The following is a 19,215-nucleotide window of genomic DNA, read 5'->3' as shown; positions in this document are numbered from 1 at the left end:
TGTATATTAGGGTCGCTGTGTATATTGGGGTCAATGTATATTGGGGGTTCTGCGTATATTAAGACTATAAGACCATAAGACATAGGAGTGGAAGTAAGGCCAGTCGGCCCATCGAGTCCACTCCGCCATTCAATCATGGCTGATGGGCATTTCAACTCCACTTACCCGCATTCTCCCCGTAGCCCTTAATTCCTCAAGACAACAAGAATCTATCAATCTCTGCCTTGAAGACATTTAGCGTCCCGGCCTCCACTGCACTCTGCAGCAATAAATTCCACAGGCCCACCACTCTCTGGCTGAAGAAATGTCTCCGCATTTCTGTTCTGAATTTACCCCCTCTAATTCTAAGGCTGTGTCCACGGGTCAATGTATATTGGGGTCACCGTGTATATTGGGGTCAATGTATATTGGGGTTGCTGTGTATATTGGGGTGCTGTGAATGATTAGATTAGATTCCCTACAGTGTGGAAACAGGCCCTTTGACCCAACAAGTCCACACCGACCCTCCAAAGAGTAACCCACCCAGAGCCATTCCCCTACTCATGCACCTAACACGATGGGCAAATTAACTTGGGCCAATCCACCTGACCTGCACAGCTTTGGACTGTGGGAGGAAACCAGAGCACCCGGAGGAAACCCACGCAGACACGGGGAGAATGGAATTGAACCCGGGTCCCTGGCGCTGGGAGGCAGCAGTGCTAACCACTGTGCCATGCTAAAAATGGTTTCATAGTTCTCGTTACACTTTTACTTTGAGTTTTTTATCCTTGCCATGGCAAGATTTGAAACCAAACCCCCAGAAAATTACTAGGGCCTCTGGGTTAACCGTCTAAGGATAATGCCACTGGGTCATCACCATTGAAGTTCACCATCTGCTGTGGCAGGATTCGTACCCAGATCCCAGGAACATTACTTGGCTCTCTGGATTAACAGTCCAGCAGTAATACCACTTGGGCATTACCTTCCCTGAAGTATACTGGGGTGCTGTGTATACTGGGGTGCTGTGTATATTGGGGTCAGTGTATTGGGATCGTTGTGTCTATTGGGATGCTGTGGATATTGGGGTGCAGTGTATATTGGGGTGCTGTGTATATTGCGGTCAATGTATTGGGATCATTGTGTCTATTGGGGTGCTGTGGATATTGGGGTCAATGTATTGGGATCGTTGTGTCTATTGGGGTGCTGTGTATATTGGGGTCAATGTATTGGGATCGTTGTGTCTATTGGGATGCTGTGTATATTGGGGTCAATGTATTGGGATCGTTGTGTCTATTGGGATGCTGTGTATATTGGGGTGCTCTGTATATTGGGGTCAATGTATTGGGATCGTTGTGTCTATTGGGGTGCTGTGTATATTGGGGTCAATGCATTGGGATCATTGTGTCTATTGGGGTGCTGTGGATATTGGGGTCAATGCATTGGGATCATTGTGTCTATTGGGGTGCTGTGTATATTGGGGTCAATGTATTGGGATCGTTGTATCTATTGGGGTGCTGTGTATATTGGGGTCAATGTATTGGGATCGTTGTGGATATTGGGGTGCTGTATATATTGGGGTGCTGTGTATATTGGGGTTGCTGTGTATATTCGGGTGCTGTGTATATTGGGTGCTGTGTATGTCAGGGATACTGTATAATAAGGTCCATGTGTATATAAGGCTGCCTGTGTATATTGGGGTCAGTGTATACATTGAGGTGATGGTGTATTTGGGACGACTGTGTGCTGGGGATGTGGGAACAGGGGCTTCCCTTTGAGGCTTTTCTAACCCGGTGAGATCATCACTGATCTATCTTAAACTGCTTTCACCCATTGGCCAGTCAGTAAAATCTCATTGAATTCAATTGAAATAATGAATTGAGTCAATATCTGTGTTTTTGAGAGGGAGAGGTCATCATGCCAACCAGCCTTTGGGTGAAGAGGCATTTTCTTCACTTTCCGAAATGAGTCGGCTCTGGTCACGGCCCCCTGGTCTGAGACTCTGTGAGAACCATCTGTTTATTTTCTGGAGAATATAGGCCCAGATCATAAATCCAGCGTTCAAACATGTTATGTGGTTGGATTCTGCTGAGGAAACCCCTTCCACATGCAGTGTCGGTTTAATGGTATTATCGTAGGTAGTATACCAGATATCTGGGTCACGTTCAAATCCTGCCACAGCAGCTAGTGGAATTTGAATTCAATAAAAATTTGGAATGAAGAGTCTAATTAAAAACTGTGAAGCTATTGTTGTAAAAACCCATCTGGTTCACTAATGTCCTTTAGGCAGGAAATCTGCCATCCTTACCTGGTCTGGCCTATATGTGACTCCAGACCCACAGTGATGTGGTTGAATCTTAACCACCCCCTGGGCAATAAATGCTGGCCTAGTCAACAACACCCACCTCCTGCCAATTAATTTAAAAAGTCCTGTTTATGGGAAGTGCCCAGATTCTAGCCATTATCAAGCCCCTGAGCTATTTTCATGTTTTTTTTAAACTCCAACCATAACATTGTATTGTTTGTTATACTGGATCCCTTAAATCTCTTTGGATCTCCAGGGCAATTAGCTTTTTATCCTGGAATCCAGTTTTGGGATCAAAGTAGATGACTTCATTCCCCTCAGTGTTGAAGCCCATCTGCCACAGCTTTGACGATGCATGATCATTTATCGCTGGTTAATTGGTGCTGTCTGTACCAATTACTATCCCTCTCATCTCCATAACAGCAGCGACCTGCATAACATGGCTCATAGTTGTGCTTCTGGGGTTACTAACAAAGTACTGGGTGGTTGAGATACCAGCACTAACGCTGTAAGGCACTCTCAGACCCCTCTTCCAATGAAAGTGCACGTAAATCTGATGTATACAACCCCCCGATCCTGAAACACATCCACAATCCCAGGAGCTTCGAGTATAGTTCACAGTCTCTGTTGTGTCTCACAGTCCACTAACACTAACAATTCCTGGGTCAACTACTTTAGCAGCATCCTCATTAAACCTTGGGGCTGTTTATATAACTGGGACTTTGTGTATCATGGAGACACAGCACGGAAACAGACCCTTCGGTCCCACCAATCCGTGCCGAACATAATCCCAAACTAAACTAGGCTCACCTGCCTTGCTCCTGGCCCATATCCCTCCAAACCTTTCCCTCTCATGGAATTATCTAATTGTCTTTTAAACACTGTAACTGTACCTGTGTCCACCACCTCCTCAGGAAGTTCACTTCACATGTAAGTGACTATCTGTTTGAAAAAATTGCTCCCATGTCTTTCTTAAATCTTTCTCATCTCACCATATATATGTCTTGAAATTCCCCAGCCGAGGGAAAAGACACCAACCGTTAACCTTATCCATACCCCTCGTGATTTTATAAACCTCTATAAGGACACCTCTCAACGTCCTACGCTGCAGTGAGAGAAGTCCCAGCCTAGCCAGCCTTTTTTTATAATATTGATATTTTGGGGATTCTGTCCTTTTTCAGTGTCTCTTTTGGGCGTTTATCACAAACGTGTGGAGAACAGGAACAGGATGAGGCCATTCAGCCCCTTGAGCCAGCTCTGCCATTCAATATGGCTAGTAAAAAATGAGGTCTGCAGATGCTGGAGATCACAGCTGAAAATGTGTTGCTGGTCAAAGCACAGCAGGCCAGGCAGCATCTCAGGAATAGACCAGCAACACATTTTCAGCATTCAATATGGCTGTCATGGCTGGTCATCCAACTCAGTCCCCATTCCTACTTCCTTCCCCATGCCCTTTGATCCCTTTAGCCCTTAAGAACTATATCGCACTCACTCTTGAAAGCATCCAATGTTTTGGAATTCCCTCACTTAGGGAATCCTACAGCACATGGACTGCAGCGGTTCAAGAAGGCAGCTCACCCCCACCTTCTCAAGGGGCAACTAGGGACGGGGGATAACTGCTGGGTCCAGCCAGTGAATGAATGAATTTACAAAATCCCCAACTCAACTGTCCTGCCTTTTCCCTATTACTCTTCATTCCCTTAGAATCCCTCCTAGCTAAGCATCTGTTTGTCTCAGGCTTGAATGTCCTGAATGACCCAGCCTCGACAGCGCTGTGTGGTAAAAAACTTCCACAGATTCATTTCCCCTTGGAGACAAGGAATCCCTCCCCATCGCTGTCTTCAATGGGTGACTCCTTACTCTGACTTGATGCCCCTCTGGCTGTAGACTCCCACAAGGGGAAACAGCCTGTCCACATCCCCCATCTCAAGGCCCCTGTGAGTCATACATACAAATAATATCACCTTTCATTCTTCTAAATTCCAATGAATACGGCTCCAATCTACTCAACTTCTCTTCAGAAGACAGTCTGTCCACCCGCGGGCTCAGCCAAGTGAACACTCTCTGGACTGCCCCCAGTGCCAGTTCCCCCCCGCCAAAACTGTCCACAGTATTCCAGCCTTATACAGTTTTAGCAAAACTTCCTGACTTTTATATTTCATTCTGTTTGAAATAAAAGCTACCATTCCACTTGCCTTCCCTGTTACTCCCCGAACTTGGATGTTAGCTTTTTCTGAGTTATGTATGAGGATTCCCCAATCCCTGTGTTTTGTAACTTTTCACAGTCTTTCACCGTTCACTTAACATCGAGGCCTTCTGTTAATTCATTAACCTTGATCCGAATACCATGTGCACTTAAGTAAAGTCAGAAATTACATGAGACACCAGGTTACAGGTTTATTTGAAATCACAAGCTTTTGGAGCGCTGCCCCTTCAAGGGGTGAAGTGCACAGCTGTGTGCTACCTCTGTACCAAACCTGAGCAATGCTGTACTGAACTCACTCTGCCCAGGGTCACACCTGGCCCTCTTAGACGTCTGTCCCTGCAGCTCCACACCCAGCATCCAAATTACACCCTGAGCCGTCCCACTATCTCACTGTTTCATTTCTCACAGTCGAATATTTCTCCCTGTGCTGTCTCACCTGTGTTTATTTTATTTGCAGCCATCCAGCGCGATTATCCCAGTGAACCATGTAGAGAGCACCGTGAGTACAAATCGATGGAAACCTTCTTTCTCTCTTTCCTTTCTGAACAGAAATGGGACCTGCATGTGTACGGGGATGAGGAGGAGGTTACCTGAGACACTGAATCTGTCCCCTGCCTCTGTGTCACCAACAGTGACTCGTTAAACAGGTCTTTATCAAAAGCAACAAAATTGAGCAGGGTTTCCTGAAATTCTCAAGTCGTTAAGACAATGACAATGTGGTGACATTAGATAGGGCCACCCACCTCGAGGTGGGGCCAACTTTAGTCAGGCCACATTTGGAGTAGATTAGTTTACTTACAGTGTGAAAACAGGCCCTTCGGCCCACACCGACCCTCCGAAGAGCAACCCACCCAGACCCATTCCCCTACACTTACCCCTTCACCTAACACTACGGGCAATTTAGCATGGCCAATCCACCCTGACCTGCACATCTTTGGACTGTGGGAGGAAACCGGAGCACCTGGAGGAAACCCGCGCAGACACGCAGAGAATGCGCAAACTCCACACAGTCAGTTGCCTGAGGTGGGAATTGAACCCGGGTCTCTGGCGCTGTGAGGCAGCAGTGCTAACCACTGTGCCGCCCCAGTATTGTGGGCATTTCTGTCCCCCACATTACAGGAAGGATGTAGAGGTTTTGGAAAGGGTGCAAATGTGGTTTACCAGAACATTGCCTAGTCTGGAGGGTTTTAGTTATGAGGAATGGAAAACAGCAAGTGCTGGAGATCACAGCCGGGCAGACAGCATCCACGGAGAGAGAGAGAGAGAGAGAGAGAGAGAGAGGGAGGGAGAGAGCTCACGTTTCATCTTGAGATGACGGATGAAGAGTGATTGAGACTCAAAGTGTAAGCTTGCTGTCTCTCTGTGGGTGCTGGCAGACCCGCTGGGATCTCCAATATTTAGTTTTTGGATAAACTTGGATTGTTTTTGCGAGACTGAGGGATGACCTGATAGAAGTTTATAAAAGTATGAGAGGCCTGGACCAGGTGGATACACAGAGTGTTTATCCCAGGGTGGGAACGCCTCGGGGGCATAGGGTTAAGGGGAGAGGGGGACCGGTTAAAGGAGATGAATGAGGCAAGTTGTTTACCCAGAGGGTGGGAGGAGCCTGGGACACGCTGCCAGGGGAGGGGGGAGAGGGAGATACAATAACAACATTTAAGAGGCATTTACTCAGAGACACAGACACAGGGGATAGAGGGATATGGGCCACACGCAGGCAGATGGGAATGGGTTAGAATGGCATCATGGTCAGCACAGTCATGGTGGGCCGAAGGGCCTCTTCCTGCGCTGTACTGTTCCTTGTTCTACGTCACCAGGACCAGCCGAAGTGTATCGGAGGATCTGGAGGGTATGACTGAGACAGTAGGTCCTGGGTGGTGGCTGCGAGGGGAAGAGACAGCCCTCCTGCTGTTCTCATTAATCCAGAGACCCAGGAAATGTTCTGGGGACCTGGGCTTGAACGCTGTCCGGGTTTGGTAAGATTTGCTTTCACATAAAAGCAATCTGAAATTAAGGGTCTAATGATGACCATTAATCCATTGTTAGAAAAACCCCATCTGTGTCACTAATGTCCTTCAGGGAAGGAAACAGCCATCCTTCCCTGGTCTGGCCTACACGTGACTCCAGACCCACAGCAATGGGGGTGACTGTAACTGTCCTCGGGGCAGTTAGAGATGGGCGCTGGTCTAGTCAGCGACATCCACAACCTGCAAATGAACAAACGAAAGGGCTGAGTGCGAACATTACCCCCTCCTCCAGAATCACACACCACAATCAACCCAGTCACACACAGATATCTCACTCCCTCACACCCTCACTCCCTCACTCACTCCCTCACTCCCTCACACCCTCACTCCCTCACACCCTCGCTCCCTCACTCACCCCCTCACTCCCTCACACCCTCACTCCCTCACACCCTCACTCCCTCACACCCTCACACCCTCACCCCCTCACTCCCTCACACCCTCACTCCCTCACTCACTCCCTCACTCCCTCACACCCTCACTCCCTCACACCCTCGCTCCCTCACTCACCCCCTCACTCCCTCACACCCTCACTCCCTCACACCCTCACACCCTCACACCCTCACACTCTCACTCCCTCACACCCTCACTCCCTCACTCACTCCCTCACACCCTCGCTCCCTCACACCCTCACACCCTCACACCCTCACACTCTCACTCCCTCACTCCCTCACACCCTCACTCCCTCACTCACTCCCTCACACCCTCGCTCCCTCACACCCTCACACTCTCACCCCCTCACTCCCTCACACCCTCACTCCCTCACACCCTCGCTCCCTCACTCACCCCCTCACTCCCTCACACCCTCACACCCTCACCCCCTCACTCCCTCACACCCTCACTCCCTCACTCACTCCCTCACTCCCTCACACCCTCACTCCCTCACACCCTCGCTCCCTCACTCACCCCCTCACTCCCTCACACCCTCACTCCCTCACACCCTCACACCCTCACACCCTCACACCCTCACACTCTCACTCCCTCACACCCTCACTCCCTCACTCACTCCCTCACACCCTCGCTCCCTCACACCCTCACACCCTCACACCCTCACACTCTCACTCCCTCACTCCCTCACACCCTCACTCCCTCACTCACTCCCTCACACCCTCGCTCCCTCACACCCTCACACTCTCACTCCCTCACTCCCTCACTCCCTCACACCCTCACACCCTCACACCCTCACACTCTCACTCCCTCACACCCTCACTCCCTCACTCACTCCCTCACACCCTCGCTCCCTCACTCACCCCCTCACTCCCTCACACCCTCACACCCTCACACCCTCACACTCTCACTCCCTCACTCCCTCACACCCTCACACCCTCACACCCTCACACCCTCACACCCTCACACTCTCACTCCCTCACACCCTCACTCCCTCACTCACTCCCTCACACCCTCACACCCTCACACCCTCACACCCTCACTCCCTCACTCACTCCCTCACACCCTCACACTCTCACTCCCTCACACCCTCACTCCCTCACTCCCACACCCCCTCACTCCCTCACACCCTCACTCCCTCACACCCTCCTGTCGCTGGCATGTCCCCCGTCCCTCCTCTCCCTCAGCTGATGTCTATGTTGTTGTTCTCTAAAGCTGTTGCCAGTCCTTGGTGGGTTCTCTCTGGTTCTCCAGGCTCTGTTTTGTCCAGTGCTGGCCTGAGAATGGCTGCGGTGTCCAGTGAGCAGTGAAAGGGTTAAGGGTTGCTTTGCAGATCCTCGCTGGGAGCCGGAGGGAGAGAGAGAGAGGGAGAGAGGGAGAGGGAGAGAGAGGGGGAGAGAGAGAGAGAGAGAGAGGGGGAGAAAGAGGGAGAGGGAGAGAGAGAGAGAAAGAGGGAGAGAGAGAGAAAGAGGGAGAGAGAGAGGAAGGGAGAGAGAGAGGGAGGGAGAGAGAGAGAGAGAGAGAGGGAGGGAGAGAGAGAGAGAGAGGGAGAGGGAGAGGTATGAGGCAGCTGTGAGTGATATCAGCTGAGAAGCTGCTGACTGGAGCTGTCAGAGAGCGAGAGAGAGGCAAAGGGTGTGTATCGATGTTGTGGTCTCACAGTTAACCTCAAGGGAAGGAAGGAATGGGAAACAAGAGAGCAGAATCTGTTCAACGTCATGAAGAAAATGTGTCAACTTTGTTGAAGACAGCTCCACGCTTGTTAACCGTGATCGATGATCATTGACTAGTTCTGAAATCTAACAGCCCCTGGCTCGAGCAACCACTGGATCCCTGGGGTCTTGAAGCACAAATCACAGAGAGACTGCGATGTCCTGGCGATGGAGTTGGCGCAGTCTGCCCCAGGTACTGAGGGAGGGGTAGGAGTGAGAGAGAAAGAGAGAGAGAGAGAGAGAGGGGAGAAGGAGGGACAGTGGGGTGGTGGGGGAACAGAGAAAGGTGAAGAGGGGAAGAGTGTGGAGAGGAAGAAAAAGGGAGGAGTGTGACAGGGAATTGCAAAAAGAAAGCAAGAGTGGAGCCAAAGCAGAATGAAGAGAGAGAGAGAGAGAGAGAGATAGGATCAGGAGACAGCGGGAAAGCTAGAGAAACTGTAACTTCGAGGGATAGAGAGACGGAGAGGGAGGGTGTGTTAATAATAAGAGGGACAGGAAAATCTGGAGAGAGGTGAGACTGAGCCAAACGTCTTGGAAGTTTGAATATTTCCTCTGATTGCGTTCTGGGCAAATTGATTTGAAAGGTTTGCTTGTTTAGTTTGGGAAGCTTGGAGAATGTTTCTGATCCCGAACTGTTAGAATACGGGACTGTCGAAGGATTTATCCAACACCGCGGCTTCATGTGGGGCTGGTGTCCTGACAGTATTCTGTTTGCAGCCTCTGACAGTTTCCAGAGAACCATTCAGCTGGACCCCGCGACAGACAGAGCCCAGGGACCTGGGGACGGTGGGGTGGGGGTGTTGGTTTGTGGGAGGGAGGGGGTTTGGGCTGGACTGGGAGATGGTGGTGTTGAGACCTGTGTTCTTTTGGGAAAAATTCATCTTTGTCCTTATTATCTGCCCCTTTTGCGTGAAAGAACTGAGATCACAAACAAGAATCCAGGTATTTAGGAAAATCTTCAAGTTTCCCCTCCCAGCCCCTCACCATCCTGACTTGGAAATATATCACCGTTCCTTCAGTGTCGCTGGGTCAGAATCCTGGAATTCCCTCCCTCAGGGCATTGTGGGTCTACCCACAGCACATGGACTGCAGCGGGTCAAGAAGGCAGCTCACCCCCACCTTCTCAAGGGGCAACTAGGGACGGGGAATAAATGTTGGGCCCAGGCAGCGACACATGGATTCTAAGAATGAATAACAATATAAGCTGTCAGTTAGTTCCATTGGTTGGATGGCTGATGCAGAGAGACGCTGAAAATGTGTTGCTGGCCAAAGCACAGCAGGTCCGGCAGCATCCAAGGAACAGGAAATTCGACGTTTCGGGACACCAACAGCGTGGGTTGAATTGCAGCCACAGCTGAGGTGACCGTGAAGGCTGCTCCTTCTTAACCTCTCCCTGCATCCTGAGGCGTCACGGCCTTCAGGTCAAACTGCTACTGGCACTCTCTCTCTCTAACGGGAGAGTAGGACTATGGTGACTTTAGTTTTGTTTATAGAAGCATTCCCTTGCTGTCCAGGTGCCGAGCAGAGCAGGTCCATGTCGATGTGACTGAGAAGCACGTGTCCCCAATCCTCCCCGAAACTGAGTGCCTTCAGAGAGTCATCGGTGTGGGTCTGGAGTCACGTGTAGGCCAGACCAGGGAAGGGTGGCAGTTTCCTTCCGTAAAGGGCATTACTGACCCAGATGAGCTTCGGACTGACCCTCACAGACACTCAGCATCTCTGAGGCGAACAGGATGTTGCAGATCGATGAAGTGAATCACGATTGCAATCGCGGCAGAGGTGAGATTTGAACCTGTATTCCCAGAACGATTACTGGCCCAGTAACACCACCACTGCCTCCCCATGAGATTTGCATTTATGAAGCACCTGCTAAACCTCAGTGCCCCAAAGCATTGTGGACCTGATGAAGTGGCGTTTAAAGTAGACGGTAAAGTCGAGGAGCAGGAGTCGGCCGTCTGGCACCTCGAGCCTGATCCACCATCCAATAGGATCACGGCTGATCTTTTCATGGACTCAGATCCACTTACCCGCCCCCTCACCATCGCCTTTAATTCGGAGAAATTGAGCATGGCAGATGCTGGGGATCAGAGTCGAGAGTGTGGTGCTGGAAAAGCACAGCCGGTCAGGCAGCGTCTGAGGAGCAGGAGAATCGACATTTCGGGAATAAGCTCTTCATCAGGAATGAGGCTCTCATCAGGTCCACGCCCCCCTATGACCCACCCTCCCAACCTGGCACTTTCCCCAGCCACCGCAGGAAATGTAAAACCTGTGCCCACATCTCCTCCCTCACCTATATCCAAGGCCCTAAAGGAGCCTTCCACATCCATCAAAGTTTTACCTGCACATCCACTAATATCATTTATTGTATCCGTTGCTCCCGATGCGGTCTCCTCTACATTGGGGAGACTGGGTGCCTCCTAGCAGAGCACTTTAGGGAACATCTCCGAGACACCCGCACCAATCAACCACACCGCCCCGTGGCCCAACATTTCAACTCTCCCTCCCACTCTGCCGAGGACATGGAGGTTCTGAGCCTCCTTCACCGCCGCTCCCTCACCACCAGACGCCTGGAGGAAGAACGCCTCATCTTCCGCCTCAGATCACTTCAACCCCAGGGCATCAATGTGGACTTCAACAGTTTCCTCATTTCCCCTTCCCCCACCTCACCCCAGTTCCAACCTTCCAGCTCAGCACTGTCCCCATGACTTGTCCTACCGGTCCATCTTCCTTCACATTTATCCATTCCACCCTCCCCTCTGACCTTTCACCTCCATCCCCACACCTATTGTACTCTTGGCTACCTTCCCTCCAGCCCCACTCCCCTCCCATTTATTTCCCCACCCTGGAGACTCCCTGCCTCATAACCTCTAGAAGGGCTTTTGCCCGAAACGTCGATTCTCCTGCTCCTCGGATGCTGCCTGACCTGCTGTGCTTTTCCATAACCCTTAGCTCCTTCTTTGTTCAAAATTCTATCTGTCCTTACCTTAATTACATTCAGTGAGGAAACCTCAACCTCTTCACTGGGCAGGGACTTCCACAGATTGATAACCCTCAGGGTGACGATCTAAATCTGCTCCCCCTTGTTCTCCTGCCCTGGCTCTGTGTCTTAAAGACACCCAGTGACCGGGCATCCACCTGGACTGTGGGGGACTGAGTGGAGGAGATGACTGGGGGTGGGGAGGGGAGGGGGGTTGGGGGAGAGGATGAGGGAGGGTTAAAGGGTCAGATGTGATGTATGGGTTTGAATCGAAACAGCACCTTGAGTGAAGAGGTGAGGGGAAGGAGTGTTCCCTCTGGTACAGGGAGGTCAGAGAATTGAAATAATCAATGAAACCACTGTCCTTACCTGGCCTGGGGACATGTCACACCATAACGATATGGGTGACTCTTCACTGCCCCACCCTCCCCCAGGTAACTGGGACAGATCTCCTGGAATAAACAAGGATTGACAGAAACGGAATGGATGAAAGCTGGAAAAGTAGTGGGAACCCGGGATAGTCAGTGATGAAGGTTGACTGTGCTAGCAGAACGGGGATCTCTGACTCCCCCCTCACCCGCTGCACCAGTGGCCAGGTTCACATGGTGCCCCTTCTTGTCAGATCCTGGGAGCTACAGCAGATGAGGTTCAGGAGGTGGTGAGCATGTTAAGAGCTGGCCTGCTGTTATCTCTGTGACACCGGGAACCGGGCAGAACGCCGTCAGGGGGAGGGAGCCCCGCTCAGAGGGTGTGGTCCTGCTGCCTCCTGTGCAACTCCGAAAACCTGAGGGAGCAAAGAGTATGTTCCCAGCCTGACATCGAGAGGATGCTCCTGTCTTGCAGGTGGAACGATCCAGAGAAAGGGAACTCAAATTCGAGCACAGCATTTTTAAAAAAAATTCATTCATGGGACATGGGGGTCATTGGCTGGGCCCAGTATTTATTCCCCCGTCCCTGGTTGCCCCTTGAGAAGGTGGGGGTGAGCTGCCTTCTTGACCCGCTGCAGTCCATGTGCTGTGGGTAGACCCACAATGCCCTTAGGGAGGGAATTCCAGGATTCTGACCCAGTGACAGTGAAGGAACGGTGATATATTTCCAAGTCAGGATGGTGCGGGGCTCGGAGGGGAACTTGCAGGGGGTGGTGTTCCCATGGATCTGCTGCCCTTGTCCTTCTGGATGGAAGTGGGTGTGGGTTTGGAAGGTGCTGTCTGAGGGTCTTTGGTGAGTTTCTGCAGGGCATCTTGTAGATGGTACACACTGCTGTTACTGAGTGTGGGTGGGGGAGGGAGGGGATGGTACACACTGCTGTTACTGAGTGTGGGTGGGGGGAGGGAGGGGATGGTACACACTGCTGTTACTGAGTGTGGGTGGGGGAGGGAGGGGATGGTACACACTGCTGTTACTGAGTGTGGGTGGGGGGAGGGAGGGGATGGTACACACTGCTGTTACTGAGTGTGGGTGAGGGAGGGAGGGGATGGTACACACTGCTGTTACTGAGTGTGGGTGGGGGGAGGGAGGGGATGGTACACACTGCTGTTACTGAGTGTGGGTGAGGGAGTGAGGGGATGGTACACACTGCTGTTACTGAGTGTGGGTGGGGGAGGGAGGGGATGGTACACACTGCTGTTACTGGGGGGGGTGGGTAAGGGAGGGAGGGGATGGTACACACTGCTGTTACTGAGTGTGGGTGGGGGAGGGAGGGGATGGTACACACTGCTGTTACTGAGTGTGGGTGGGGGAGGGTGGGGATGGTACACACTGCTGTTACTGAGTGTGGGTGGGGGGAGGGAGGGGATGGTACACACTGCTGTTACTGAGTGTGGGTGGGGGAGGGAGGGGATGGTACACACTGCTGCTACTGAGTGTGGGTGGGGGAGGGAGGGGATGGTACACACTGCTGCTACTGAGTGTGGGTGGGGGGAGGGAGGGGATGGTACACACTGCTGTTACTGAGTGTGGGTGGGGGAGGGAGGGGATGGTACACACTGCTGCTACTGAGTGTGGGTGGGGGGAGGGAGGGGATGGTACACACTGCTGTTACTGAGTGTGGGTGGGGGAGGGAGGGGGTGTTTGTGGATGTGGTGCCAATCAAGCGGCTGCTTTGTGCTGGATGGTGTTGAGCTTCTTGAGTGTTGTTGGACCTGCCCCCATCCAGGGCAAGTGGGGAGTATTCCATCACACTCCGGACTTGGGCCTTGGAGATGGTGAACAGGCTTTGGGGAGTCAGGAGGGGAGTTACTCACTGCAGGATTCCCAGCCTCTGAGCTGCTCCTGTAGCCGCTGTGTTTATGTGGGGAGTCCAGTTCAGTTTCTGGTTCTGGCTGTAATTTGAGAATTATTTGTAAATACACAATAAAAAGACCCAGCCAGTTTTAGTAAATGTGGTGAAGGGCTTATGCCCGAAATGTTGACTCTCCTGTCCCTTGGATGCTGCCTGACCTGCTGTGCTTTTCCAGCAACACACTCTTGACTCTGATCTCCAGCATCTGCAGTCCTGGGAATTCTCTGGGAATGACGAAGAAAACATGGAAATATTGAGAGCAGGAGCAGGCCATTTGGCCCATTGATCCTACTCCACCATTCAGTATGACCATGGCTGATCATCCCTGCTCCTGTCCTTTGACAACTGTAGCAGAAAGAGTTGGATCTAAATCCTTCCTGAGAATCTGAGGAACGAGGCTGATAAAAGTACAGGAACAGTGAACCAATGACTCAGAGTGACACGCTGGCTCAGTGGTTAGTGCTGCTGCCTCACAGCACCGGGGATCCGGGTTCAATTCCCGACTCAGGCGACAGACTGTGTGGAGTTTGCACGTTCTCCCCGTGTCTGCGTGGGTTTCCTCCGGGTGCTCCGGTTTCCTCCCACAGTCCAAAGATGTGCGGGTTAGGGATTGACCGTGTGATATCCAGGGGTAGGGTAGGATGGGTCTCAGTGGGTTACTCCTCAGAGAGTTGGTATGGACTTGTTGGGCTGAATGGTCTGATTCCACACTGTAGTGACTTTAACAAAAAGTGAGTAGCCGCAGTGTGTAATGTCACTCCGGGAGTCTCTGCTGCGTCGTGACCGGTTCCCAATGCCCTGGGTGTTGGGTAACTTGGATTCTTACCTTAACAGCAATGTGATGGGAGTGTGGGTGTGATGAACGTGGTGCTAACTTCTCTCTCTCTCTCTTGTTCCGGACTGTAGGGCTCCAACAAATCGACCAAGAGTCTCCCATCGCGACACAGACCCTCCCGGTAAGGAACACTGCGCCTGTACGTCTGCTCCCAGTGATTTACTGTGTGTTCAGTACGCTCTGACCAGAAGGTTTCATGCTTGGTCTGCTCTTGGGGAGCTGGGCACACCCAGAATGCATTGTATTTCCAGGCTCCTGGGCTAAGGAGGCAAATACATTTATCTGTGTGTGTCTGTGTGTGTGTGTCTCTGTGTTTGTGGCTACGTTCCTGTCCCTCTGGGTATGATAGTGAGTGTAAATGGGTTTGTTGCTGTGAATGTGTTGTCATCCTACGTGCTGTGCTTCTGTGTCTGCGTGTGGGCAGGTGATCTGATGGCCATCTAGATAAGTTCAATCCCAGAGTGAAATCGGGCTTGATAGATCATAAACGTTTCCATTTTTATCTGTTTTGGATGTCAGTCGTGAAGAAATAAATAAATTCAGAGCCACCGAGATACTGAAGTGTGTCAAATACACAGCAACATTACCCTTTACCCCGTTTCCCAGCTTGACCTGTTACTGAGACTGCACTCTCAGTCCTGGAATCTCCTGTATGATTGTCCTCACTGTGGAGACACGCCGATCAGTCTTTGCTGAGTTTACCAAAGGGAGCTTTTACACTGATGTGGTTTTCGCTGTTTTAATGAGCTGCAAGTTTGCAACCCAACTCTTCTGGTCTGGACGTCTCACAAACTAAACCTGCCTCCTGACGAAATTCCTGGGGAGGGGTTTCGCTAAACGTCTGACCCCAGTCAGGTCTCCTCTGAACTATCTTAACTCATCTTTGGGTTAGCTAAACTGAAATCCATCCTTGATTTATTCCAAAAACTCTGTAAGTAAATGGATTGCCTTCTGCGTTTACTCTCCCCGTCATTAGCCCCACGGTGTAGATATCTTACTCCTTTAACACTCTTGGGATCTTGTCTTATTGGGAACACATCCCTGACATGAACATCAGGGACAGCTGAGCATGATTTTCCTGCCCAATGCACACGGATGTAATCAGGATTCTGGAACAGTTTGTGTGAGTCACTGAGTTAGTCTCTTGGACGAACAAACATGATGTGATTGAATCTTCTCAACAGCTCCGTGTTCTGCAATCGGATAATGGGAGGGTCAACCTTTGAGTTTTCAATTTCTGCTTCATTCTCCAGTTGTCCTGATGTTTTAGTTGCAGTGTCATGAGAGCATCTTCCTCCTGTCTCTGACACAGTAACGTCACACACTGGCTGACCTCTCCTCCAGACTGGAGTCCCCACTCCATCACTCTCACAACTACCCTGGGTTTTGATTGGATAAGGTCCAATGAGTCATGCCTTTAACGATCCCCCCCAAAAAAGGTTAATAAGGTGAACCCCAGGAGGGGGAGCGGTGGCAGAGGCAGATTGACATCAGGTTTTGGTGAAATCTGTATCCAGATCAGACAAGATAGAACCATTGCAACGTTGTGAGCAGCTGACTGTGCCCTCGGCAGCAGCTAGGCCTGTGTGTGTGTGTGTGTGTGTGTGTGTGTGTGTGTGTGTGTGTGTGTGTGTGTGTGTGTGTGTGTGTGTGTGAGGCCAGGAGCCTCCAGCGCGCTGCTGGCTGGGAGGAGCCTGCACATTGCTCCCTGCCCTGTCCGGCGACGCTGGCGTTCCCGAGGCAATCAGTGCGGCACCTCCCGAGTCACTCGGGCAGGAGCCAGGGCACACTGGCAACAGGCATTGAGAGTCTGGGCTCACTCCCCACCCACACACACACTCACTCCCCACCCACACACTCACTCACTCCCCACCCACACACACACTCACTCCCCCCCCACACACACACTCATTCCCCACCCACACACACACTCACTCCCCCCCACACACACACTCACTCCCCACCGACACACTCACTCACTCCCCATCCACACACTCACTCACTCCCCACCCACACACACACTCACTCCCCACCCACACACTCACTCACTCCCCACCGACACACTCACTCACTCCCCATCCACACACCCACTCCCCACCCACACACACACTCACTCCCCACCGACACACTCACTCACTCCCCACCCACACACACACTCACTCCCCACCCACACACTCACTCACTCCCCATCCACACACTCACTCATTCCCCACCCACACACACACTCACTCCCCCCCCACACACACACTCATTCCCCACCCACACACACACTCACTCCCCCCCAACACACACACTCACTCCCCACCGACACACACACTCACTCCCCACCCACACACCCACTCACTCCCCACCCACACACTCACTCACTCCCCACCGACACACTCACTCACTCCCCATCCACACACTCACTCACTCCCCACCCACACACACACTCACTCCCCACCCACACACCCACTCACTCCCCACCCACACACTCACTCACTCCCCACCGACACACTCACTCACTCCCCATCCACACACTCACTCACTCCCCACCCACACACCCACTCACTCCCCACCCACTCACTCCCCACCCACACACTCACTCACTCCCCACCGACACACTCACTCACTCCCCACCCACACACACACTCATTCCCCACCCACACACTCACTCATTCCCCACCCACACACACACTCACTCCCCCCCCACACACTCACTCACTCCCCACCGACACACTCACTCACTCCCCATCCACACACTCACTCACTCCCCACCCACACACACACTCACTCCCCACCCACACACCCACTCACTCCCCACCCGCACACTCACTCACTCCCGACCGACACTCTCACTCACTCCCCATCCACACACTCACTCACTCCCCACCCACACACACACTCACTCCCCACCCACACACCCACTCACTCCCCACCCACACACTCACTCACTCCCCACCGACACACTCACTCACTCCCCACCCACACACTCACTCACTCCCCACCGACACACTCACTCACTCCCCATCCACACACTCACTCACTCCCCACCCACACACACACTCACTCCCCACCCACACACTCACTCACTCCCCACCCACACACTCGCTCACTCCCCACCGACACACTCACTCACTCCCCACCCACACACCCACTCACGCCCCATCCACACACTCACTCACGCCCCATCCACACACTCACTCACTCCCCATCTACACACTCACTCACTCCCCACCCACACACTCACTCAGTCCCCATCCACACACTCACTCACGCCCCATCCACACACTCACTCACTCCCCATTTACACACTCACTCACTCCCCACCCACACACTCACTCACTCCCCACCCGCACACTCACTCACTCCCCATCCACACACTCACTCACTCCCCACCCACACACTCACTCACTCCCCACCCGCACACTCACTCACTCCCCATCCGCACACTCACTCACTCCCCACCCGCACACACTCACTCCCCACCCACACACTCACTCACTCCCCACCCACACACTCACTCACTCCCCATCTACACACTCACACACTCCCCATCTACACACTGACTCACTCCCCACCCACACACTCACTCCTCACCCACACACTCACATACTCCCCACCCACACACTCACTCACTCCCCATCTACACACTCGCTCACTCCCCATCCACACACTCACTCACTCCCCACCCATACACTCACTCACTCCCCACCCGCACACTCACTCACTCCCCATCTACAGCCTCACTCACTCCACACCCACACACTCACTCACTCCCCACCCACACACCCACTCACGCCCCATCCACACACGCACTCACTCCCTGTCTACACACTCGCTCACTCCCCATCTACACACTCGCTCACTCCCCGCTGACACACTCACTCACTCCCCATCTACACACTCACTCACTCCCCATCTACACACTCGCTCACTCCCCATCTACACACTCACACACTCCCCATCCACACACTCACTCCCCATCTACACACTCGCTCACTCCCCATCTACAGCCTCACTCACTCCACACCCACACACTCACTCACTCCCCACCCACACACTCACACACTCCCCATCCACACACTCACTCACTCCCCACCCACACACGCACTCACTCCCTGTCTACACACTCGCTCACTCCCCACCCACACACTCGCTCACTCCCCACCCACACACTCACTCACTCCCCATCCACACACTCACTCACTCCCCATCTACACACTCACACACTCCCCATCCACACACTCACTCCCCATCTACACACTCGCTCACTCCCCATCTACACCCTCACTCACTCCACACCCACACACTCACTCACTCCCCACCCACACACTCACACACTCCCCATCCACACACTCACTCACTCCCCACCCACACACACACTCACTCCCCATCCACACACTCACTCACTCCCCACCCACACACCCACTCACGCCCCATCCACACACTCACTCACTCCCCACCCACACACTCACTCACTCCCCATCCACACACTCACTCACTCACTCCCCATCCACACACGCACTCACT

General features: G+C 52.4%; 1 protein-coding gene across 13 annotated transcripts in view; it reads left to right on the top strand.

Moving 5' to 3' along the window:
* tns1b (tensin 1b) overlaps positions 1-19,215 on the top strand; it is a 592,899-nt gene that overhangs the window by 364,385 nt on the left and 209,299 nt on the right. For 8 of the 13 annotated variants that reach the window (XM_060828194.1, XM_060828191.1, XM_060828192.1 and 5 more), the window contains 2 exons: positions 4,945-4,986; positions 14,775-14,824. In XM_060828194.1, coding sequence (XP_060684177.1) covers positions 4,945-4,986; positions 14,775-14,824 — 92 coding nt within the window. Of the gene's footprint in view, positions 1-4,944; positions 4,987-8,497; positions 8,804-9,038; positions 9,122-14,774; positions 14,825-19,215 lie in introns of those variants that run through there. The other 5 variants (XM_060828193.1, XM_060828198.1, XM_060828199.1 and 2 more) reach the window with 3 other exon arrangements.

Source organism: Hemiscyllium ocellatum, chromosome 7, assembly GCF_020745735.1.
Source record: "Hemiscyllium ocellatum isolate sHemOce1 chromosome 7, sHemOce1.pat.X.cur, whole genome shotgun sequence".
Taxonomy (NCBI): domain Eukaryota; kingdom Metazoa; phylum Chordata; class Chondrichthyes; order Orectolobiformes; family Hemiscylliidae; genus Hemiscyllium; species Hemiscyllium ocellatum.
Note: the sequence above shows the minus strand (reverse complement) of the source record. Positions and strands in the feature narration are given on the sequence as shown.